Source organism: Abrus precatorius, unplaced genomic scaffold, assembly GCF_003935025.1.
Source record: "Abrus precatorius isolate BTA unplaced genomic scaffold, Abrus_2018 Scaffold6, whole genome shotgun sequence".
Classification (NCBI taxonomy): Eukaryota; Viridiplantae; Streptophyta; class Magnoliopsida; order Fabales; family Fabaceae; genus Abrus; species Abrus precatorius.
In genome coordinates this window covers 21,349,039-21,374,348 of record NW_020874406.1, presented here as the reverse complement: position 1 = coordinate 21,374,348, position 25,310 = coordinate 21,349,039, and the positions used below count along the sequence as shown (strand labels likewise).

The 25,310-nt window shown below is 30.5% G+C and overlaps 3 protein-coding genes across 5 annotated transcripts; 1 reads left to right on the top strand and 2 right to left on the bottom strand.

The window, feature by feature from the left end:
• The first annotated feature begins 86 nt into the window (after positions 1-86).
• Positions 87-3,540, top strand: LOC113869073 (pentatricopeptide repeat-containing protein At5g66520-like). Its single transcript, XM_027505208.1, has one exon. It carries the CDS (start codon positions 294-296, stop codon positions 1,851-1,853), a length of 1,560 nt encoding a protein of 519 aa, XP_027361009.1. The 5' UTR covers positions 87-293; the 3' UTR covers positions 1,854-3,540.
• LOC113869074 (LRR receptor-like serine/threonine-protein kinase GSO1) lies at positions 2,887-6,389 on the bottom strand. Of its 3 annotated transcripts, none has more exons than XM_027505211.1 (11): positions 6,009-6,374; positions 5,736-5,883; positions 5,519-5,590; positions 4,933-5,010; positions 4,631-4,702; positions 4,386-4,529; positions 4,207-4,287; positions 4,033-4,104; positions 3,832-3,903; positions 3,175-3,246; positions 2,893-3,089 (listed from the first exon to the last, which is right to left on the bottom strand). In XM_027505211.1, exons 1-11 carry the CDS (start codon positions 6,100-6,102, stop codon positions 2,999-3,001), a joined length of 996 nt encoding a protein of 331 aa, XP_027361012.1. In that variant the 5' UTR covers positions 6,103-6,374; the 3' UTR covers positions 2,893-2,998. The 3 variants fall into 3 exon arrangements, with proteins under 3 accessions (XP_027361010.1, XP_027361012.1, XP_027361011.1); XM_027505210.1 differs by having other exon boundaries at positions 2,898-3,089; positions 4,939-5,010; positions 6,009-6,389; XM_027505209.1 differs by having other exon boundaries at positions 2,887-3,089; positions 4,939-5,010; positions 5,736-6,374.
• Positions 6,390-13,363: 6,974 nt separating this feature from the next.
• Positions 13,364-15,257, bottom strand: LOC113870381 (putative SNAP25 homologous protein SNAP30). The gene is made up of 5 exons (XM_027506977.1): positions 14,910-15,257; positions 14,262-14,355; positions 14,056-14,186; positions 13,684-13,781; positions 13,364-13,463 (listed from the first exon to the last, which is right to left on the bottom strand). The coding sequence occupies exons 1-5, from the start codon at positions 15,255-15,257 to the stop codon at positions 13,364-13,366; spliced, it is 771 nt and encodes a 256-aa protein (XP_027362778.1).
• Between the last annotated feature and the right edge of the window lie 10,053 nt (positions 15,258-25,310).

The window sequence follows — 25,310 nt, the reverse complement described above, 5'->3', positions numbered from 1 at the left end:
TAAAAAATAATTCAAAAATTTGAATGATCTAGAAAATAAAACGAAGTAATATCTGTTCATTATGCTCCATGCTACTGTTTACCAACAATTCAAATCTAGCCTTCTCTCTTTTTTCTTCTCTTCTTTTTTGCTAGTACTTTTTGCATCCAACTAGGTGTAAAAGAACGGAAAACAAGAAACAAAATTGTGAACATAAAATTGCATGTGACTGCAATGTTTCAATGCTTGAATAGATATAGATATACAAATGATACATGAAAGTGATAATCTGAGTGCATTTCCATCCCATTTCCATGTCAAGTTGTAGCAAGAGATGCTTAATGCTATTAGACAAGTGCAAGAACATGAAGCACCTCAAGCAAGCCCATGCACAAGTATTCACCACTGGCCTTCACAACAACACCTTTGCTCTTAGCAGGGTTTTGGCTTTCTGTTCAAACCCACATAAGGGAAGCCTCACCTATGCATTAAGAGTCTTTGAATGCATTCATCATCCCACAGTTTGCATATGCAACACCATAATCAAAGCTTTCCTCCTCAATGGCAAGCTCTATAGCACCCTTCCTGTGCTCACCTACATGCTGCACATTGGCTTGAGCCCTGATAACTATACCATCCCTTACGTGTTGAAGGCTTGTGCATTGCTTCAAAGTTGTTCTTTGGGGAAAATGATTCATGGGTATGGTTCAAAATTGGGTCTTGTGTTTGATATCTTTGTGGGTAATAGTTTGATGGCAATGTACTGTGTGTTTGGTGATGTGGTAGCCGCAAGACAGGTGTTTGATGAAATTCCTACCCTGAGTGCAGTGTCTTGGACTGTGATGATCTCGGGATATGCAAAGGTGGGTGATGTTGATTCCGCTAGGTTGTTCTTTGATGAAGCACCTGAGAAGGATAGGGGAATATGGGGTGCCATGATTTCTGGGTATGTGCAGAATAATTGCTTCAAGGAAGGTCTTTATTTGTTTCGTTTGTTGCAGTTGAGAGATGTAGTGTCTGATGAGTCTATATTTGTGAGCATTCTTTCTGCTTGTGCTCATTTGGGGGCTTTGGATATAGGCATTTGGATCCATAGATATTTGAATCGAGCAAGGGTACCATTGAGCATTCGTTTGAGTACTAGTTTGTTAGACATGTATGCTAAATGTGGGAATTTGGACTTGGCTAAGAGGCTATTTGATTCAATCCAAGAGAAAGACATTGTATGCTGGAATGCTATGATTTCTGGTGTGGCTATGCATGGAGATGGAACAAATGCACTCAAGCTGTTTTCAGATATGGAAAAGATTGGGACAAAGCCTGATGATATAACATTCATATCTGTTTTTACTGCTTGTAGTTATTCAGGAATGGCATATGAAGGTCTGAAGTTGTTAGAAAAAATGTGTAGTGTGTACAGAATTGTGCCTAAGAGTGAACATTATGGTTGTCTAGTTGACTTACTAAGCAGATTCGGGTTATTCGAGGAAGCTATGGTTGTGATTAGAAGAATAACAAATTCATGGAATGGCTCTGAAGAGACATTGGCTTGGAGAGCATTTCTGAGTGCATGTTGTAGTCATGGACAAACTCAACTGGCTGAACTTGCAGCTGAAAGACTATTACAGTTAGATAATCATAGTGGAGTCTATGTTTTGCTTTCTAATTTATATGCAGCATCAGGGAAACATAGTGATGCCAGAAGGGTAAGGGATATGATGAAAAACAAAGGGGTAGACAAGGCACCAGGTTGCAGCTCAGTGGAGATTGATGGGGTTGTAAGTGAGTTCATTGCTGGTGAAGAAACGCATCCACACATGGAAGAAATACACTCAGTTTTGGAGAAAATGCATATGCAGTTAGAGAATTATTAGATAAATTTGGCTTCCACCAACTTCCTTTAGTTGAAGTACTAATTTGCTGCAGTAAAAAAGAAAGGTGTTGTTAGTGCAGTAAAAGGTGTTGATGGAGTACCACATACATGTAAACCCAATAAAGCCTTATACTCTTGTGCACCTTTAGAGTTACTGACACTTCACATTTTGAACTAAATATAATTTGTACAAATCCTGAAGCATAACTACATACATTTGACTGCACCAATAATACCCTTTTCTGCAACTTAATCCACATCCTTAGTTTGCAACATCCTGTCTAGTAGTCCATCAACAGTGTTTATTTAAAAGGAACATCCAAAACGTCGTTTAGTGCAGGGAACCAGACACATCAAACTTGACATTTGAAAATTAAATACACATTAAGAACAAAAACGATAAAGAAATAAATTAATCTGTAATTAATAGATTCATTATACTTCTGAAGTTAAATTCAATATATGCCCATCGTTAGCCTTATGTTTTCAATTTGAATTTATATTAAGACCCGTTTATAATTATAAATTTACCAATACTATTTTTAAAATAACTTTCCTTTAAAAATAAGAATGTGTTTGTTTACGAATTTTTTTTCTTAAGAAAACCATTGTTAAAATGTTTTACATGTTTGAATAAACTTCTCAAAATAATTAACGTTTGATTGATGTTAGATTTTAGATTAGTTTAAAAATTATAACAAATAGTTTCTGAAAAAAAAATATAAGGAGCAAATCTCTTTCTTTTAAACGTGAGTTAATCTAATTTTTCCCCCCTCTCCTCTCCTTAATCAATCAGACCGTAAAAGGAGCAAATCTCTTTCTTTTAAGGAACCGCGACAGAGATTCATATTTTATTTTGTGCACAATATTATTACCTTTAACCCAAAAAAACAAGGTAAAATAATTTCTCTAATTTTTGAGGTTGACATCAAGACTCCAAAACTATCTACAATACAAGTAACTTCTTAGAGACGTGGAAAGCTCTTAATAGTAAACTTAAAACGATTGTTTATTCGTGAAGGCAAGATAGATTGGACAAAATTGCATTTCCTATTTGGCTATTTCATTGAGAAAATTAAGGGAACTATTGTTTCAATAATTATACACGTACACTTCTTGAATAAAAAATAAATATTTTGAGCTTTATTAAACAAGGAAGTCTGCATCAGAAACTTCAAGCACTTTATGCAAACCAATGGGCTTGACACCAGGCCTGAATGCATTTCCCTCGATGTACCTGCCCAAAGCATATGATTACTCAATACTCAGTTCAATAAAGCAAGGTAATACGGGTGATTTGCTCAACTTTGTTGGAAACTCACATTTCTTTCAAAAATTGATGCTTGTAAAAGGGTTCAGGAATTCTCCCCGAAAACTGATTGTGATCCAAGTACCTGAAATAAAATCCATAAAACTTGATAATGGTTAACATTTCAAGCAAAGATACCAATCATATTTCTTTGCTAATATCTAAGGAATTATTTGTCAATTTAACTAGCAGATGGCTAGGAAATCATAGCAGATTCCCACCTCCATCTTCCTTATGACAATAGGCCAAATGTATATAGTATCGAAGCTCATAACAGCACACTGAGACCATACATTTTCAGTGATGAATTAATAAATGACAGCAAGTAAAACGTATTAATAGTTCATATAAATTACAGAATTCAATGGCTAAAAGTCAGAGTATACAAGTCTCGACACCAAAAAGGGTTGAAATAAAATACACTTGCATCAATTTCTATATGACACCTGTAAGTAGATATTGCAAATTTGCTCACGCCATTAGATTTTCAGTGATGTATCTGCTATCAAGGAATGTTTTTCATTTTTTGTAAACCATAGAACAAGTGCATAAAAAAAGACAGCATGTTGCATCAAAATACAAGATTAACTGCTCCATGAAAAAAGAGTCCCTATTTGATGTACAATGCTTTTAATGCATATTCCAATCAACTACTGAAAGACAAACTTACAAGTATGTCAATTTAGGAATATGGGCAATGCTAGATGGTATAACTCCAGACATTTTGTTGTGGGACAGGTACCTGCCTCCAACATAAAATCAACACATTACAGAAATTCCAAGGAATAATATGGTTCTTGAAAAGGAAAAATAGCTGTTTCACAATACTCAATAAGTAGTAGAGCGTGAAAGAAGAAAAAGCAATACTCACAAAATTTCAAGACTAGACAAGTTAGCAAGCTGTGCAGGTATTCCTCCAGTAAAATAATTATTATTAAGATATCTGGTTACAGAATAAAACTTGTTAATATTTATAGAACACTGCATTTAACTTCAGATCACACGGTAATGTATGGAGGAGTATAATTCACTATTAACAACTTACAGATTGCGTAGTGCTGGAAAGCAACCTTCAATTCGAATGAGTTCCCTTATGGTACCCACCAAATGATTGTTACCAACATCCCTATAACCGTAAAAGTATTATAATGAGGAACAATTGGAGTACGATATAATAGTCTATTCTGCATTATTAAGAGATTCTTAAAATAACTTGATTATTACATGTGTCGAAGGTTTTGTAGAGTGCCCAATTCTGGCGGTATTCTTCCAGTTAAACGGTTTTCATGAAGATAAAGGTAGCGAAGGTCTGGAAGATTAGCTAGCTCCTTGGGAATTTCTCCCTTGAAATTGTTGAAGCTTAGGTACCTGCATAAAGATATTATACCTCAATTGTAACTATAAAAAAAATGGAGAAAAAAAGACTGACTAACAACCCCAAGGATACCAGGAAGGTAAAAGTTACTCACAGATGTGTTAGGCTTTTAAGCTCACCAATTTCTGGAGGAATTGCATCCTGTAGTTTGTTCCACCTCAAATTTCTGGGAGGACACAAAGGCCAGTAATGAACCCCATATTTCACATCATAGAACCAAAATTATTGGAATATCAACAATTGTTTCCACAAAAACAATGTAGAAAGCATAATCTTCATAAATCAACAATTATTAACTTAAAAACCTTGTCTATTTCTTTGTACCGCATCACACCAAAATACAAGTATCAGAAAAAAATGCAAATAGAAACCAAAATTGAAGAAGAATCAGAAAACTCATACAGTATTTTAAGACGCTTCAACCGTCCAATTTGAGGAGGAATAGGCCCTGTCAACTTGTTATTATGTAGATCACTGCCATAAGCACACAGTAATTCAACTCATAAGAACTTCAGAGAGAGAAGCAAAACAGAAGTACTTCAACGATACACATACTGTAATTTAAAATGAAGAAAACAAAACCAAAGGCAGATAAACTGTAAGAAAACAGTATATCATCTTTTTGTAACTGACAAACATGTGGAAACAAATCACAGTTATTCACTTTTATGTATCGCAATCATTTTAGTTAACATGAATCTTCTGAGTTCTGATGAAGCACATATGCTATCTCTCTTTCTCTCTCTCGTAATACAATAGGAATCCAGTTTTCCACTACCCAGTTTCATCATTTGCCAACCAATTAAAAACCCCTATGATTCTTCAAAATAAAATGTTACACACACACACACACAACCTCCATGTTGGCCTTCCAAACATCCAACTCCAACAAAACCATAGGCATCAAGCGACAAACAACACATTTTTCAAGCTATTTGAAGGATCAGAATTGACTGAAACACAAATCAAGGAAGACACTTACAGGCGTGTAAGATCCAACAAGCTGGTTACGGCAGTAGGAAAAGGTCCCACAATCGAAACCGCATACACCTCACTGCAAACAACCAAACCAATCCCAATTATACCAATTTCACACCTCAAATCTCATATTTAAAAATCAAAACTTCTTTTTTATAAATTAAAAAAAAATCAAATTTTTATTCTGAAATCAACGGAAAACTTTGAGACACGATTCTCACAGCTCCGTGACAACACGATAATCACCGACAGTGGAACACGTGACACCAGACCAAGGAGGAAGATCCCCATCGCCACAAGGATCATCACCAACCCACGCATACACCACTCTCCAACCAAGCGAAGCCTTGATCTCGTTCAAAGCCTTAACTGCAAAATTCCCAAAAAACCATAAAAGACTTCGACCCATGATGTGAAAAAGCAAAAACAACAATCCCATGAACGGAATCGAAGAAAGGTTGAGAGAAAACGACATGGGTTAGTGTTAACGTTACCGTCACGCTTGAGGGTCTTGCAGTGGGCAAATTTGAGAATTGACAGAGAGAAAAGGAGGATTAGGGAGAGTGAAGTTAAGGGTATGCGCGCCATTTTGAGGGCGCTTCAAGGAATCGTCGTCACTCAAGAATCGCTGTTGTTGTTGTTGTGAGATCTGAATGTGTTATCGTTGTTGAGTGAGATGTTTCTCTTTCTTTACTGTGTGATTTAGATTTTGTAAGTTTAGGATTTGAAGGGGAGAGAGAGAGAGAGAAAATGGGGATTTTGGTGTTTGATTAATTGAAGTTGAGAGTGAGCGAACGCGGCATCGAGTTGGAAAATGAAAATCTAACACACTCGTCGGCACTGAAGTTTTATGCTATTCTTTTTTGACACACACTGTTTTCTTTTCTACTTTTTGTTTGTTTATTACTTTTTTACGATATTGGGTTTTGGCCTGTTTTGTTGTTTGGTCTTCGTTACGCCTCTGTGTCGGGTTTCGTCCGTTAAAATTGCAGAATATGAGCACAACTGCCCATCAATCTTCATCCTTCATTTTATAATTATGTCATGAATTACACCTTTCCTATCTATGTAGACACTGTATTCATTCATGCTATATCAAAATTCACCTCATTTTCGTGCATTAACTTGAAGCAAATAACATTAGCTACATGCCCTTTTTAGTTTTAAATAAGGATAACTTAGTGTGGATTCGAACAAGTTCAAAATGTTTAATGGATATGTATTTTTTGTACTTTTCATATTTTTAGAAGAATACTATATTTTTAGGATTTTATTAAAAAAATCTGTCTACATATCATAAAACATATACGATTTGTAAACTAAATTAAAGTGGTCACTTAAACATTAGCGAAAGTCCTGTATGTCATTGCACATACGAGAGGAAATAAAGATAAATATTGACCATTAATTCATATCACCATTAATTAATTGTTTAACTTTAATAATTTTAATTGTTAACATTTATGTTATAAATAAAAATATTCAATAAACTTTTATCTTTCACAATTGATTATACTTATTTTTTAAAATTAAAATTATTTAATAATTATGGGTGGGTTCCACTTTTTTCATTACAACAATTTTACTTTTCCTCTACTTTTTTTTATTAATTTTGTTATGAATTTTAGACATAAAAAATATTATTTAATTTTCTCTTATTACCTTATATAAATTTTTAACTTCTCTATAAATATATTTATAAATTTTTCTTAATACTTTATATAAATTTTTAATTTTTTTACAAATATCTTTGATTATATAAAATTCACAATGCTTAACATATTATTTTTATTATTTCAAAATATTATAATTTTATTAAATCTTTATCATTTTAATACATATCTAAAGTTAAATTAAAATAATTATATATACATATATATATATATATATATTTAAATAAAATATTTGCACATTCCACGAAACTATTAACTAGTTTATACAATAAACAATTATATGATTAAAATTTATTTCACATATTCTCGTATGAAAGCAATCACATCATCCTTGAACTCACTCATCTCAACCCAAACTGTAAAACTATCCTTATCTTGTCACTCACCCTTGATAAATGGTTCTAGCTTGTCTTAGATATGATTCCTAACATCACTCAATGGCATGGTGCCATCAATACAATAGCACCACTTAACCAAGATACATTTGCACCTATGAGGATTAGGGTATGATCATGCTAATCAAAAGTTATACATGCTTCAAAATTCATTGAAAACATAAACGATCCACTGAAATGTGATAAAATGAAATCGAGCTCATGTGCTTCACACAAGGACAATCAAGTGAGTCAACTCTTATATCAGGAACTGTATTACATCCAATGTTGCAGTTATAAAAAAATGTCATTTATGCTATCTTTGTTTTTTATAGGTACAAACTTTTTGTCACTTGTAAGCACAGATTACTCTTGCCAAATGGAAGACTTTACTTATATCAGACAAACATACTTAGGTACACAAATACACGTATAAAGATAAATACTTATCATGCCCCAACTTGATCCTTTCTATTTTCTAGTATAATGATAACTTTAATTATGACCACTTGATGCCAATCACGATATTTCAACACATAAAAATTTATAATTTTTCTCCATCTTATTACTATTTATTTTTCAAGTCCCATCTGTCTGTCCATCTAAAAACATTGTGTTCCTTATTTGTTTTTTGAGAATTATTTCTTTCACATTCCATTTTAGAATTTGAACTTAATGCATTTGAAAAGAATGCCGGTGGTGCTGTCGAATACACAATAATATGACTTTGTGATTTATACAAATTATAAATAATTTAAAAATGCAAAGTATTAAGATTTTAGTTTGTCAATATCAATATTTTACGTTCGACTAAACACTCTTTTCAACTACAGTGAATTTGAATATCCATTTTAAAGTATAAAATAGGTAAAGAAAGAGAAAGATGAAACTGAAGAGAGAGAGAACATAAAATAAAGTGATGGAAAGAATAGAAAAATATCAGTGCAATTCTAGGGGAAAATTGTAGGGAAAAATACTCATTCAAGTAGGTGTTAATCAGATTTAGAACTTTTTCTATACAATATTAATTTCGTTTTGCATCAACCAAAATTGAGCAACACAATTTTAGATAGATTTTCCTTTCTTGCTTGTATTCACTCCTACCCCTAAAATTCATATCCACCCATTCTAGTGCAGAGGTTCCACCTGTTTCTATGGCCTAATTAAGAAGAAATTTGCAACCCACGTTTAACACCGGAAGTGGCTCCAATTAAGCAAGCACCCAATTGCATTTGTTGGGATAGTATATGATACATTTTAATAATAATGGATATACCGTTTCAATCATCATGGATAGGAATAATATATATCCAACTGTTTCAAATAAATATTATGTGTCAAAAACAAATAAATAAAATACTCATAACATATGATATACATAAACCAACATACAAAGTCATATCTATTAATTCAAAGACCACATATGTAAATGAATATCCAAAATCAAAAACAAAAAAAATGTTGCTGACCGACATGGTGCCAAGAGTGAGCCCATTTTGACCTCAGAAGCAGATCAAAACCCATAAATAGATACGTCCTTGTCCTTTGGTGGCTCCATATTAATGAAACCCATGGGGTACCCATGACCTACACCTCCAACCATATTCTTTTCAAAGCTACCCCATAAAGGACCATTTCCATGCTTGTTTTCAGATTCAACCCGTTCTTTCTACAACATTCTCTACCCTCTTTCAAACCCTGTGGTCCTAATTACAATACCGAAAAACCAAAAACAAGCATGGAAATGGAAAAGAAAAAAAAAATACAATATAATTTGGTCACATAGAAAAAGAAAGGCCGCATATATAACCTACACAAAGTAACATTAAATCTTGGTTTATGAGGATTGAGCAAGTTTCTCCTCCAAAGATTGTTTCTTTCTGCATGCCATAGTAGCTCTAGCCGTTGATATCCAAATATTCAATCTTCTTGCATGGTTGGTATGCAAGAACTTGATCAAGATTAAACCTGTGTTTAGACTTTAGAGCCACAAAGCTTACCTAGAAAGGTGATAATTGTGAACAGTGAAGGAGGAAGCAAATGGTTTGACTTAATAGAGAGAACGGTATGATGAAATTGATTGTTTGAAGTTGAATAAAGATAGATACACATAAGGATGTTAATAGTGGCGAAATTGGTGGCTTGGGAATTTTGTATAATCAGTTGTGAAGTGGGTTTGGCCCAGAGGGTACTAGTCTCTTCTCTACACCATACCTTGGATCAATTTTACTCTCATGGGAGGGTGGAATTTCTTTGCTTAATCTTTGATGGGATTTTTGAAGTTCAGTGCACAAGGAAGGCGGCTTTCTCTTGGTGAAAGAATCACAAAAATGATGGTGGTGGTTATGGTTATGGTTGTGTGTGTTACCTGAGGAAGTTGAAGATGGAACTCTACAATTTGCTGAAGAGAAGAAAAAGAGAAAGAGGAGCAGGAGGATCACAACCTTGATACATGTGGTTGAAGACAAAAAGTTCTTGATCATTTCTGAAACAGAGAAAAACAGGGGAGCGAGAAGAGAAAAAAGTGATGCTTGAGCAGTTAGAAAAATGATGGAAAATGAGAGTATTAATGCAAAGCAAGAGACACATGAAGGTGGATATGTAATGACCGAGAAAACGGAGGGGGCCTCACTCAATTAATTTTGGTCTTAGTATTTTGTCACCAATCACATCTCATTTCTCAATCTCATCAAGGGAGTCGTGAAGTTTTTATGTGTAGGAGTTGGGATGAGGCTTGTGTGGATGAATAGACGCTGGTTACATTAACTAGGAATGGATTTCAAAGATTTTTGGCTTCCCAGGTTAGCCAAACAGAAGAAAGTTGGCAGAATCAGAGAAATAGTTATTTTGGGTTTGATGCTTTTAATGACTTTTTCTTGTTATGTATGGTTGGTTTTGTTTGACTAGTTGGTAATCATGATGTAAGCCTAAAATAATTTCTTACCATAAATTCAGGTTTTTATATTTGCTAATAAAGAAAAAAGATGAAACTGTTTCTACTTATGCACACACTATTATCAAATGTTATGTTATTACTAGATACAATACATACAAAAAATAATATTGGGTATTATAGACTATGCTACAAATTCATACAAATAAACAATCTGCACATTTTTGTGAAAATTTAAAAGAAAATAAAGGTTGTATTGTATTTTGACATGTTGTGTTGATGCTTTAAGTAGGATGCTGTAGGTGACATGCAGATTAAAAATGTGTCATGAGGAAGATAGAATGAACCTCCCTAGGAAATTGTTTGACAATCAATGAGAAGAGTTTAGATAATACGCTATGCTTTTCTTAAGACAATAATGGTTTGAAGTCTTACTGTGTTTGGATACACATAAAAATCTGTGACCATGAATATTATATAAATATTATAATCATCCATATGTGAATAAATGCACTTAATGCACATTAAACTAGCTGTGGTTTATCTATAGTTTGGGTGAAATTATAACTTGTAAGTCATAAATGGAGCAAATTGTAGAGCCCCCAAACAGTGGGAGTGAGTGAAATTGGCTCCAAATTGCAAGTGTTTTTTTGGAGGCATGCACATAGCATAAATCCCTTTTTTGTCATCTAGTCCATTGTGTGAGTATGACATGAAAAGTAACCGTGAAAATGTGCAATATATGAATATAATGGCTTGTATATCTTGTAACACAGCTTAGGATATATACAGAGAAAACCAAATAAGTCAAGAATTAAAGACAAAGGAAATGTTTGTAAATTACATGCACTCTTGTTCTTTTAATATGATCGTATAAAAAGCCTTTTTGTTATTGGCATGGTTGACCAGGATACTACTGGTTGCCATAAAGGAGAAGCTTATGCTTTATACATTGGAAGCCATTATGGTCTGGTTCATGATACGCTGCAAATTTTGCCATCTGAGAAGTTGTTAATGGTAATGGAGATGATGTGGACTACACACACACATACGATAATTCTTCACAATCCACTCCCAAATCAACTTTTTAATGTGATGATTGATTTCTTAAGCATCATTTTCTTCTAATTTGGAATATTAGGTAGAATTATTATTTTCTTTTATTAGATTTCGTAGTTGTTACGTACGAATTTATAAAATATCTATTTTTTTATGTTATTAATTATTTTGTATTCTGTTTTATTAATAATATTAAATAATTTTTATTTATATTAGGTATATACTTAACAAAAATATAAAAAACTATTTAAAGAAAGAAATATTAAATTATTTATTTAGTATTTAAAATTTTACTTGAATTATTCAATTAATAAAACATAAATATTTAAAAACATTTTTAAAAGTTAGAACACAGTATATTAATAAATATATAGACAAATGAATGAAAAAAATAATAAAAAGGAATAAATCTAAAGAATTTTAATAATATATGTAGATATATAGATTCCACTTGATTTAATATAAGGTGTGAAACATTTGTTTAGATGAGGATAAATAAGATGAAAAGAAATAAAAGAATTACTTGTTATAATAAATTTTTAAAAAATCAATTTTTTTACTATAATAGTTTTAATAAAAATAATTTTTAATTTTTAATATTTTTATATTATAAAAAATATTATTTAATGTAAAACATTTTAAAAAAACCTTCTATCTCCCTCTCCCGTGACTTTTTCGTGGCAAGAAACAGCTAGATTTTTTGTGGTTTTACAATCGAAACTGGAGAGAAATATTTTCTCTATTAAATTACTATTTCAATTTTCTTTTCTTAGTAAATTATTGTATTCAAATAAATATATATTTACTTCTTTATATTAATTTACTAACACAATTTTTTTTATCTAATTTAAATCAGATCTGACCTGAGTCATGCATGTGAATATAGTAGATGAGTCTGTTATTAAAATTTTTTGTATTTACAAAATTTTAAATTAGAGATTTTACTTAAACGATACTAAGCCGCTTAATATTTACGCTAATTTTTATTAGTAACATGAAACTTTTTAATTTTATAACTTTTTTTAAATTTAATTTTTTTTTAATTATGAGTTATATTATTATTTTTTAATACAGACTTATACTTCAAAATTTTTACATCTATCTTAAGTTTTGCGTTTCTTTTTATGGTCTATTCTTCTACTCTCTGTTTTCCTGATATTATCACAAGCCTAAATTTTTGTAAGCTCTTTTACTTTTCATCTGGCATGACTTAAAAAAATGACAATTTTCTAGGTTTAAAAAAGCTTTATCAATTTTAAAGTCATGAGACTTTTCTTACTCGTTAATTTGCTCTTAACATACTAATACAAGACTTTTATTATCTAATAATGTAAAGATATTTATACAGTAAAATGATTAAAAATAATACAATTATGACTTTTAATGTGATAATTTTATAATTGAACAACAGCATAATTTTTTTAAACTATTTATTTCAATTAAGTTTATTCAATTTATTATTATTATAATATTAGAAAATGAGTAATGATTTTTTTAGTTAGTGTTGGTGGACAATTTGCCATTGAATGGAATTGGATAGCTATATGACATCACAGTCCAGTTAAGAACTGCAATTTTTCCTAACATATTGTTTTAGAACATTTTGGTAATAATTCACCCAAACTTGTTCTAAACACCTTACTATTTTGCTGCCGACCTGAAGAGTTGTTGCTAAAAATAAATAAATAAATAAGTTTCCAAGCATTTGTGAAATGCTTTCAGAAACACAGTGATGTAGAAAAATAAAAAACAAATAATGAATGACAATCAATAAGTGAAACCCCCATAACAAGGGATAAAGAAAAAAATTGAATAAATTCAATTGAACAACAGTTTGAGGCTATCATGCGTCACTTCCCTACTAATTTGCGTGCACGTTGGTTGGCACCTTTAACTCGAGAATTCAGCTCATCCACATCGTCACTCAGATTATCAAGAGCTTTATTTTGCCTGCAATTATCAAAGTATGTGCCACATTAGTGCATCAAATACAAATACTGTTTTCACATAACACAACTATGGACATGCATCATTCATAACTTCCATTTCTTTCATGACAATGACTCTGCTTCAGCTTTCATAATATTTTCTTCACTCAATCAACAAAGCAATGAACACTGTAACACAAAATTTTATTATTATTATAACTAAAGTATAACAAAGGCTTTACCTGTCAAGCTCAGTTCCCATACCAATTGCCATACCCTTTAAATCACCCAAGATGTCACTCAGATCTGAGAGTGCATCATCTTGTTTGGCTTTCTCAACCTGTGTTGGCAACATCATCAGAAAATCCAATGAAAATGTTTCTTTACAAACCGATACTCTTTGTCGACATAACAAGGTGAGTTTGTTTCAAAGTGAGTAATTATATTCTTATCTATAACATTAAAAATACTGTTATTAGAAATGTTATTCTTCAATAATTTTTAACTCAAATATATGATAATTTCTAACGTTTTCATATGGATGTAATATTTTCGCCTCTTATAAAAAAATAAATTAAAACTTACAACAAACATGATAAAAGCTACGTTCTTACATCAACTTTCTGATAGGCATTGGCTGGTTCATTAGGAGGTGTGGTAGGAGCAGAGCGTCCCTTGGGCATAGGAGATAAGCCCAATTTCTCCCTGTCTTCCTTATTAGCTATATTCTTTTTGGATGGATTATCTGTTAAAACATAAAATTCCATTATAATCTTGTTTATTAAGGAAAGTAATCAAGATTGAAGGGTTAGAACAAAACCTGGTGTAATTACAGGGCCTTGGATTTCCCTGGTCTTCTTTGGCTTCCAGGGTTTAGAGAACATGCCCCCAAGATTGTTTAGGAGTTTTTCACCCTACGATCAGAATGTAAATTATTCGAGTTATAAATACTGTTGACATCTTCACTACAGAAAATCTTGTTAGTTAAAATTTTATAAATTACATAGTTTAATATATTTGAATAGTTAGATTGAAAATTGCACTCTTCTGCTGAGAAGTCAAACTTGAGAAGATCAGAATCTGGAGAACACAAATAAAATCTTATCATTTATTTGTATTTGCATTTATACTTTTCTTTTCTTTTTCTCCCTTTTCCCCTTCTTGAAATCTATCGCATAAATAATTTCTCATGCCCAGTATGGCATGTAATCACAAGCACCACAGTACAACATCATTAGCCCTCACATAATGCAAGAACCGCATCAATAATTTTGCCTTGCTGTTGCGACTCATTATGAATCGTTAATCTCAATTTTAAGGTTAATATTAAAAATATCACATCAGAAAAATGTTATCAAAAAATAAATATTTATTATATTAATGTTGCCAAAAAAAATGTTGCTTACCACGTCAAAAACCTTTTCCTAGATGAAATTGAAGATGAAAATGAAATGAGAGATGGACATACCCGACTCAAATCCTTCTCAGTTTCAACAACCATATTGTGAGTCCTAGTAATCTGTTCACCCTGCTGGTGCAACATGTCAAGGGTCCTTGTGGCATCCTCTCTAATATCCTCAGCAATCCTTAAGCAATTGTTAACACTCTTTGTTGTGTCTTCAGCTTTGGACACTGCATAGTCTTCCAGCTCCTGAACACTCTTGCTCTCAAGGCTGTTCTTGTCTTTTGCTGTGGATGAAGGCTTTCTCCCCCAGTCATCATCCTCATCATCAAAATAGTTCCCTTCAGATTTTGCTGCTGCAGGGATGGGTTCTGAAGAAGCCCTTGCTGGTGGCGCTTTTCTAAACCCAAACATTTTCACGTTCAACACAACCAACTGTTTTCAAATTATACGAGAACCTGGTCGAAATCTATAACATTTTTGTTAGTGTTAAGATATAAAGTCTTACGAAAATGGATAAGGAACAAATTAAAAATTATATAAGCAGTGTCTTATTTTAAAATATTTAAACTTAAATCTAATCTCTCTCTTTTTCTTTGATTGGCCACGTTCAAAATCATATTATTAACACTTTATTCTAAAAATTTTAATTTTTTAAACAATGTCTTAATACTTGTTAGTATTCTCAATGATTTTAGTTTAGTACTACAATAAAATGAAATTAAGTAATTAACATATGACATGACACCGTTACACTACGTGCACTTACCCAACCATAAAGATTGGTATACTAAATCAGAAGGAATTTAGGAAATCTTAACCTCAAAATAACACTTACTAAAGATAAAATTAAATAAAACTAATCTTAATCTGATTGCGTGAGGAAATTTTGTCAAAAAGCTTAAATGAAATTGCAGAACATATTATAAAATTCAATCACATAAGCAAAGTGGAATTTAGAGCGTGAAACCAATCTTGGTCTAAATACACGAGGTTATTTTCTCAATAATGCTTGCATCGAAGGACAAAACTAGAGCCAGAAATGGAAGTTATATCGCCGAAGAAAACTAGAATATAATGGGTAAGAAACGACAACATTCAAATTCAGAAACATGAACCAAGTTAGCTTTTTGGCGTATATCCAGATCACTCACGATAACATTCATCAGATAATAAAATTTACTAACAAAACGAAAAATTGGAACCCCAAAATTGGGAAACTTTCAAGTTTCAACAATGAATTTCTGCATGTAAATGTTTTCTAAATCAATCACACAACATTATGATAAAGTTTGTGCTTTCATGAGTCAAAATGCTCACTTTTTAAATGGTTAGACAAAGTAACACAAATGAATGCAATCAAAGGAACCCATGATCGAAAATCATATAAAAACAACAACATCAAAACCATGAAGCAGAATACAACCAACCTTTTTAAAAATTTCCGAAGTTATGTGTGAAATAACTAAACTAAGAGAATGCATAAATAAGTGTGAAATGGGTACCTGAAATGTGAGAACAAGAAGGTTATGGTATGTGGTACACAAACCAAAACTAAAGATGGGTTGCGTACGATAGAGGGAACAAGCAGCAAAAATGGAACAAGGGATGGTTGAAAGAGAATGCAAGATACTTAGAATTGTGTCTCTTTCGTTGAAAAATAAGAAATAGATGAAAGGCACCGCGGAAAAACAGAGACCTATGATCTCTTTCAAACGTAAACACCCTTTGACAATTTTTGACCGTTGGCTGGGGAAACTAACTTAACTACCTAGTTTCATTTTTTTTTTTTTCGTATTAAGAAAAAAACAATTTGATTTGCGGTTGCATGTTTTTTTCGGAATAGTTCCATTGGTGTAAAAGTCCTCCAATGAGTGACTTCAAAGATATTGATTAAAATAAGATTTTTTTAAAATTTATTTATTTTTTAAAAGATCATATATATTTTTATTCATTATATATTTAAAATTTATGATAATGAGTTAATTTTATTCATGTCACTATTTAATTTTTTACTATTTTATACATTTATCACAAATGAGAAAAGAAAATTAGTGGAAGTCATATTAACTGTATATTCAGAATCATTTGTAGACTTAGAGATGGACTCATCTCACAGTAGTTAAATTGATGGTTAGAACAATTTTTCTCTTTTATATATATATATATATATAACATCGTTATTTATATTTATAATAAACTTTTCTCCATTAAGTATTTAACATGATTCTCAGCTCTCCCACTGTTGGTTTGTCTTTCATTCAAGTTCTGATTCTTTTTGTTTCTGAATCTGGCTTCATACGTAGTGATCTGCATTATTTATGTTTGAGGAGGTTTCAAGAATTGTAGTATCGTGCATGTTTCTGATATGGATCCGATAATTCTGGGGGCTTGGCACAAGATTAACCGGTCAGCAAGAGGGTTTGAAAAGTAGTCTCAAGCATTGGACATGCAAAGAATAATTTGAGACCAGCAATAGTTATTCAAACAAAGCATGTTTATAATCACTTATGTTTGAAAATATAATAATATAAAAATTACTAACACGTTTGCATCGTCATCTCTTGCTCACAATGCCTACAACTTATATTTGATACCTGTATGCTTATTCATAATCTTAATTATCGAAATGTTTTTTCACAATTTGCATAATTAACAATAAAACTTTTCAAGAGAGGCCCCAATTTCAAGCTTAGGGTTATAAGGTGTTTACTTCCATCTATTTTCTCAAGAATGAACTCCTCCATAGCCATCTTAGCCACCTCTATTGGATCAAAAAAACTTTGCACTTTTGAAAATATCATCACCTTTTCCCTCTATGATGATGCTTTTGGTATATTTCCATTTGATAACTTTCGATCAAGATGCTTCCATCCTCCTCACGTTTATCATCTAAGCTAAAATGGTTATGGACCAAATCTCAACGACCCAGGCCCAGATGGGATAACAACATTTTCCCATTAGATGAGCCCTTTAAGCAGGAATTTCTCAAAGTAGGAATGAAGAACAATAGCAAACGATTAACCATTGGTCTCAAATCCTATAATAGCGTGTGAGATAGGTATGGAGAAGAAAGGCAAAAAAAATTATGATGAATGATGTCATATAAAAAGATAAAAAATAAATATAAAAAGTATAATTTAAAAGATTCAAAGAAATAATTAAATAACTTATTATTAAATGTAAATAACATATTCAAATCTTGCTGCATCTCTTTACTAATGTCTTCATGCTTTTAACATATGAATTTTTTTTTAACCTATGCAACAAATGCATAGGTTAAGGAGGATTGGATATGCTCTCTTACAAAATTTTAACTTCAAATTGAAGTATTACATAAATTTTGTATTGATTCTAATATAATAAATATTTTTTTAGTTGCCACTTTTATTTTTCTTAATTTATACAACTAGTTATAGAATAAAAATTTGATAAAATATTAAAAGAATTAATTTAGGAGTATATTGTCAAAGAACAAATGTCTTAAGAACATAAATGATCAATAATTGAAGTAACTATTTTTTATTATATTTTAATTATAAATGATCAATAAAAATGAATGAATGACATATATAATATTTAAACATAAATAAATATGGATATAAATTAAAAGAATAAAAAAATAATTTGTAAATTAAAATAAACTTTAACTTAAAAAGTCATTTTAAAATTGAGGAAAGAAATTATTTATCTTGGAAACGATGTTGTCAATTAAATGATAAAGCTATCATTTTCTGATGACTACTAACTAGAATCTTTGAATTTATGCTTAAAGATTTAAGATCAACAACTTTTACAGCTGGCAATAACAATTTGTAATCATTTTACATATGATTTCTCCCTCCCCTTATCTGTTCGACTTGATAATGGAGGAATATTGACGGGTTAAAAAATGAAAATTATGACAGGATCACCCAGACATTGAATAAGCAAAATCAACAAGAAATGTATCTTTAATCAGATTGGAGGCATAATTTTTATTTTTTTTTAAAAAGTATTAATTTTTTTTAATTTTATTTTTTGAATGGGAAAATTATTTCAACTTATCATATAATATTGAATTTAAGTTCTATTAAATGCAATTATATTAAATACTTAATTTGAAAAAAAAATTACAATAAAAGACATCTGTAATTTAAAAAAGAAAATGTGGAAGGAAAAGTCAACAAAATGTATGCTTTACACATGGAGGAGAAGATATGTTGTCTCTAGGAAGATGACAGTCTCAAGCTGGGTTCATAGGCATAGATCACTTCATCGACAGATTCTCCCCGCAAGATCTTTTATATATTTCCTTGCTGTATTTCACCATGGCATCTAACCATAAAAGTAAAAACTTGAAAAATATATGTATTAATTTTTAATAAATGTACAGTCGTATAAATTATATATACACGCAAGTTTGACCAGAATTGGATTAGATTAGTTTTTAAATTGAGTTTTGAAATATGATCGAATCTTCTTCTTCTTCTTTTTTTTATAGGTTGCATTAAATTGAATCGGATTATAAATACCATCTTCACTTTATTTGTGTTAGAAAATTAATATAAGTCTAGCTTTGGATTTTTATATTTTTATTATTTATTTAATTTATATTTTGGTCTATTTCAAAATTTTAAGTTTTATTTATTATTATTTTATAAATTTGAGTTTTGATCTCCATAATTTTCATTCAAGTTAGATTTATTTTTATTAAGATTATAGTCGTTATTATATATACATGACAGTATATAGTCTAGATAATTTGTTTTTCAAACAAAAGTGTTTGGACACATTGTTACTAAGGATTAAAAGTAAAACTTTCAAAATTAGTAGAGTTAAAAAAAAAGATTTTAAAATATAGAAACTAAAATCAAAATTTAAGATGAATTATGAAATTAAATATGTATTTAAAATTATAAAAGCATTCATGTACCTCTTATCGAATAACACACAACTTCCTAAGAATAAATAACTCTTGGCATGATATTAGAATATTTACTACCAAAGGGGACATTGGAAATATATAATATAAACAAACTTAAATATTTTCTAATATCTTTTGGAATGGTTCATGAGAACTAAATCTCTTGGTATTTGTTTTAACTTTACATAATATTTTAACTTTACCTAGTTAGCGAGGGTTTGAGCTAGAATTTGCATGATTGATAGGTGTCTCCTTGCTCGGATCATATTTGACTAATGATAGTGTCCTCAATGTGATTAATTGAGTAGAACTTTCTTCCAAGTACATCACATCCATGGTTGGCATATTGCTATTAGATTCTTCCAATACAGATCTATGATGAACACATTCACGTTGACCTCCTTTGTAATATTGCTCATTTCTTGTCATACAATGATGAAAGCTGTATAGCGCAATTCATTAATGTGTGGGGTGGAGACTCGACTATATGTGCCATTATGATCAGTAACATTTTCTACTCTACGCCCTACTTGATATGCCCTAAGCCATGGCCTAATTAATAATAAAGCTCATGCACCCAAAATTTGCAAAGCAGAGCTTCATCCTAGTGTTGGTCTATAACAATGTTTAAAATAACGGGATTCGGGTGAAAACAACAGAAGTGTGGCAATCACGACATTGTAATAAAAAGGCTAGCAAGGATGATGATGATAATAATAATAATCATAATCATAGTAATGATTGTTAAAAGCTGAGGGAATTGAATAATAATTTATTTTTATAATCAAAGAAATTAAAAGTTTATTTAAGTTGATTGCGAATTTTTATTTTTTTTACACATAAATTTTAAAATAAAATATTATTGACTAAAAATAGAGCTTAATTAATTTTTAATTCAATTTTAAAACATTTTTTCCATAATTTTTTAAAATTAAAGTAAACTTATTTTAAACTAAACTATAAACTAATTCAATTTAATTTTAAAAAGAAATTAAGCTAGCTTTAGCCAATCTTTTTACCTAAAACCACATTATCTTTGAAGATTCAAGATTTTCCATCTCTGAATTTCTTTATTTTGGCTTACGTGAATAGTTCTTTTCCCATACATAGCGGGACCATTTGAAACAATGATCAGACTATCAAGTATTTACGTCCGATCCGTGATAACGATCGAAGCTACAAATCTAGTTTTGCTTGTCAACAGTCAACTCAACATACATCAGATTTTAGTTTTGTATCATGTAGTCTTTTATCTCCCTTTTATATATTTATTTCACTCTAATCACTCGCATTATCAAGGATCATGTGAATTAATTGAAGTAAGATTATTCTAATTTAATTAAGTAATCTTAAGTTTGAATTACAATAAATACAATTGTGTTAAATACTCAAATTAAGTTTTTGTCAATCTATGATTTAAACAAAAATAAAACAAAATCACTCCCACTGATTTAGTTAGTCGCAAATCACACCCTTTTTTAACCTCTATATTAGGCAAGTTGCAACTAATTATCCTCCTCTAGGTAATGATAATTTAAAGGCAATTCATGGTTTTCTCAGATAATAATTCACTCTCTTAAAAGTTCTTAAATGGTAAATTACTCAGGCACATATAAATATGTTGAAGAAGGATCTTCATATCTGATATCAACGACTATGTAAGTTGCATATTTAAGAGGACGAAGATATGTCTGCCGCTACAACCCTGCTAGCTAGAACTGGCTTGAAGAATCCCGGAACAAATATGTCGTTGTATATTCTCTGCCTACCATTTCTCAAAAAGAATAGTATAGAAGAAAAATTGTTGCTTTGGAACCATTGCTCCTTTATCTCTAAAAGTTGTTTTCTGAAGTTTTATTAATTACGTATAGGTTTTGATAACTTTAACTTTTATGATTAAGTTTAAATACATAAAATAGTGTTTATTTTAATGTGATATATATTTTGTCATAAAAGTCTATCAATTTTAAATGTCTATAATAAAGTTAACAAGATCGTTATTGTATATAAATCACAATTGTCATTTTGAGATGAACAACTCACCTATCATCTAGCTAGAGTGTACTAATCAGACTCAACAGAGAGACACCTCACTTTTCAAGGAGAGAAAAAAAGATTTAGATCATTTAGCTAACTTTATAGGTATACTTTATTTGTATCAAGATCATATATATGCTTGCAAGATGTTCGAATTATGTTCCTTTCCTGTCCCTTTTTCTACCACTCTGAGTCTTCTAGTTGCGCATAAATTAAAGTGGCCCAGAGTTTGGTCTATTTGCACTACAACAGCCAGTCAATATCCAAAGAAAATGAAACTGAAAAGAATGGCAGTGATATGTGATCCCAAGGATGATGTTAGACCTTTAAAGTCATGTCTTGATCATTGTTTGTCTTGTGCTGAAGAAACTAGTGAAAATATGCCTATGATCCTTCATCTAGACCAAATGTGCCAATTAAAAACTTTTTCTTTATGAAAGTAAACCATATAAACTTCACCGGAAGCGATATAATCCTCTCTTAGTGTTGCAGCCTTGCATGGATGTATGGTTTATGCTGCTTCAGTCAATTATTTCGAACAAAATGTGTGAGCATAAATAAGTTATTAATTATAAGAAATTTACGTCATTAATTAATAATTTGTATCATTTCATCACTCGCCGAAAGATTTCAATCTTTATTTTAAAAACGTTAACAATCTTTCAAATAATAATTAAATCTTAAAATTTTAAAACTAATATAATTTAAAAAAAAACAAAAGAAAAAAAATTAAGTCAGATTAATCATAATATAAAAAAGTGGGGTCTGGTAGTGATCAATTTCCAACAAAAAGCCTGACAACTTTTGACATGTATGGCCTATATTGATGAACAAAATCATTTAACAAAATTATCTTTGATGCCATTTGCAACCATCTTTTTCGCTAGCCAACGGTTGCAGTTATCATGCATTTCATTTAGGCCTTCTCAAAGGGAAGGAACGCAGCATGGTTATTGAACTGTAATGGTTCTTGACCAAAAACAAAATCAGTAATTAATGGTTATATTTTGCTGATAAGAGAAATTCAGCATTACAAGTATACGTTGACTTCATCAAGCTTATATTTTTCTGCAACTGATATTATATTCTGTCATTCAGTTGGACCCACTTCTCAATCTTAGAGTTTCTTGTGATCTTATTTAATTTTTATTATTATCAATTTCATTGGAACAATGAAGAAATTTTTACCTGTAAATAACTACATAAATACATTAAAAGAAACATCTCTAATAGTGTACAAATTGGACAAGTCATTGTGATCAACGCATAGGTGATCAGTATCGATAAAATAGGACAGAATGTTGTTTATCTTTTAAAGAATAAATGAAGCAAATATAAGTTCAATGTAAAGCCAGAGATTCATGAATAATCACAATTTTGTGGATAAATATTTAGTGAAATAAAAGGCATAAAACTGTTAGTTAAAGAAATATATAAAATTATGCATGCTTATCTCTTTATATATATAATTTTAATATTGATAATAATAAGAAAATCAACATAATTAATTCAAGTAAATATAAATATAATAGTAATTTAGATTCAGGAAAAATTGTAAATAAAATTAAAAAATTAACAGTTTAAGCAGTTGATGTTTGAAAAAAATGAATTTTTTTAAAAATAATTGAAAATATTTGGTTTAAAATAACAAATTATTAAACACCAGTGAAGTCATTATGGTAAAAAGAGAGAGAGAGTATACATAAGGGACGTCATGTTCAAGAATAAAAAGTTATATTTATAATCTAAAAGAATAATAATCTACTGACTCGAAATTTTTAAATACAGTCATATGCACTTAGTACAATTTGCTTTAGAACGTTTGGTTTGTATGCTGATTAGATATATGAAAAGGAGTCTATTATATTCATATAATTATTTTTAGGATTTTATTAACTTCAACCCGTTTAAGTATTTATAAATAAAAAAATTATGAAAAAAATATATAATTATTATATTAAAATTATAAAAATATAATAAATACTTTTTTAGTAAAATTTTATTATTATTATTTATTTATCTTTAACCTTAAGGACTAAAGTTAACAAAAGTTTTATTTTTATTGAATACATCTCATCAAAAGTTAATATAAAACGCAAGAGTGAAGGTTGAATTTTGTGTTTTTAAACTTTTTAGGAACGATAAAATACTTCTTTTTTTTTTTGGTCAAACAAGCTAATTAGATAATAGTTAAAGAAAATTAAGACTGAACAACAGGCTTGAATTTTTATTAGTTGTCTTGTGAAAACAATCTAGGGATCTTAAGTCGTCAAATATCCTCTTTATATTCTCTTAAAATGGATGTTTATAATGTAGAGAGACAAAACCCTAAACCCAATTATATGATCATGCAAGGGTTGTGAGGGCGTAGATCAAGTTGAAAATTCTTGAACCCTATGCCACCACTCCAACAATAGAGTGAGTTTAAGAGATATAAAAACTGAATATATATATATATATATATATATATATCATTCAGTTCACTATTAGAAATTACTTTTAATCAAATTAAACTGAATTTGATATTACATTTAATAAAGTATAATATATTTTCATGTAAAATTTAATTGAAACTGAACTTCAAACACCTTTACTATAACAAGTATTTTACTTTGGTTGAAGGCATGAGTGATAGATGGAACCCACCATTATCAATAGACAACAGAACCCAGTCTACCCCTTAAGGCTTTTGTAGGTTGCTCGTGATGTTCCTTTCACAGATTACATCAACTATAATTATGATTACGACAAGGTTTCGGTTTAAATATGCATTTAATATTAATAAAAATCTGAACACTTTAAAAAAATATAATATAAGTAATCAAGGGCAAATAATAGAGGAGGGAAAGACGGGAACGGGGTCCACACTGTATGTTGTGAATGAAACCGCATTCAGCAACGCCTTTGAATGGTCTATCACAATTACTAAAATTCGTTCGATTTTAAGAATGTTAAACTGCTTCCTCCAAAATTAAAGTTTCAATTATATATTTATATCCATTAATATGATATGAACCCTAATTTTTAAATGTCCATTAAATTTTAATATGTGACGTTTTTAACAAAAACTTACTTAAAACAAATATAAATTTTGACTTGATAAGAGGATCCCACCTAATTTGTAGGGGGGGCTCATCCAGTTAGACGACACGTGCGTTTAAGTGAAAAATTGTAAGGGTGCACCGCGACGTAGGAGATTGGGTTCCTCTATTTTTAAAAGTTTTAAAGGTAAATAATGCATGTTTAGTGTTTGAAAACGACGTGGTTTAATATATAACTATTTTAATCTTTTGCTAAGTTGAAAATGACGTGGTTGCTTAAGGATCAAGTTAGCCTATTTACAATACAGATTCGAATCACACCACGCGCACGTCACTACCATTTCCCTTTTCCTTTCAGTTTCCTTTAGTTGCCGACTACTTCACAATATTCTCCAGTCAAATTCACAACTATAATATATTTTTAATTTATAGGGAAAATTCTTCTTATTGTTTCCGTTTTTGTTTTGCCATGCAATTAGGTGG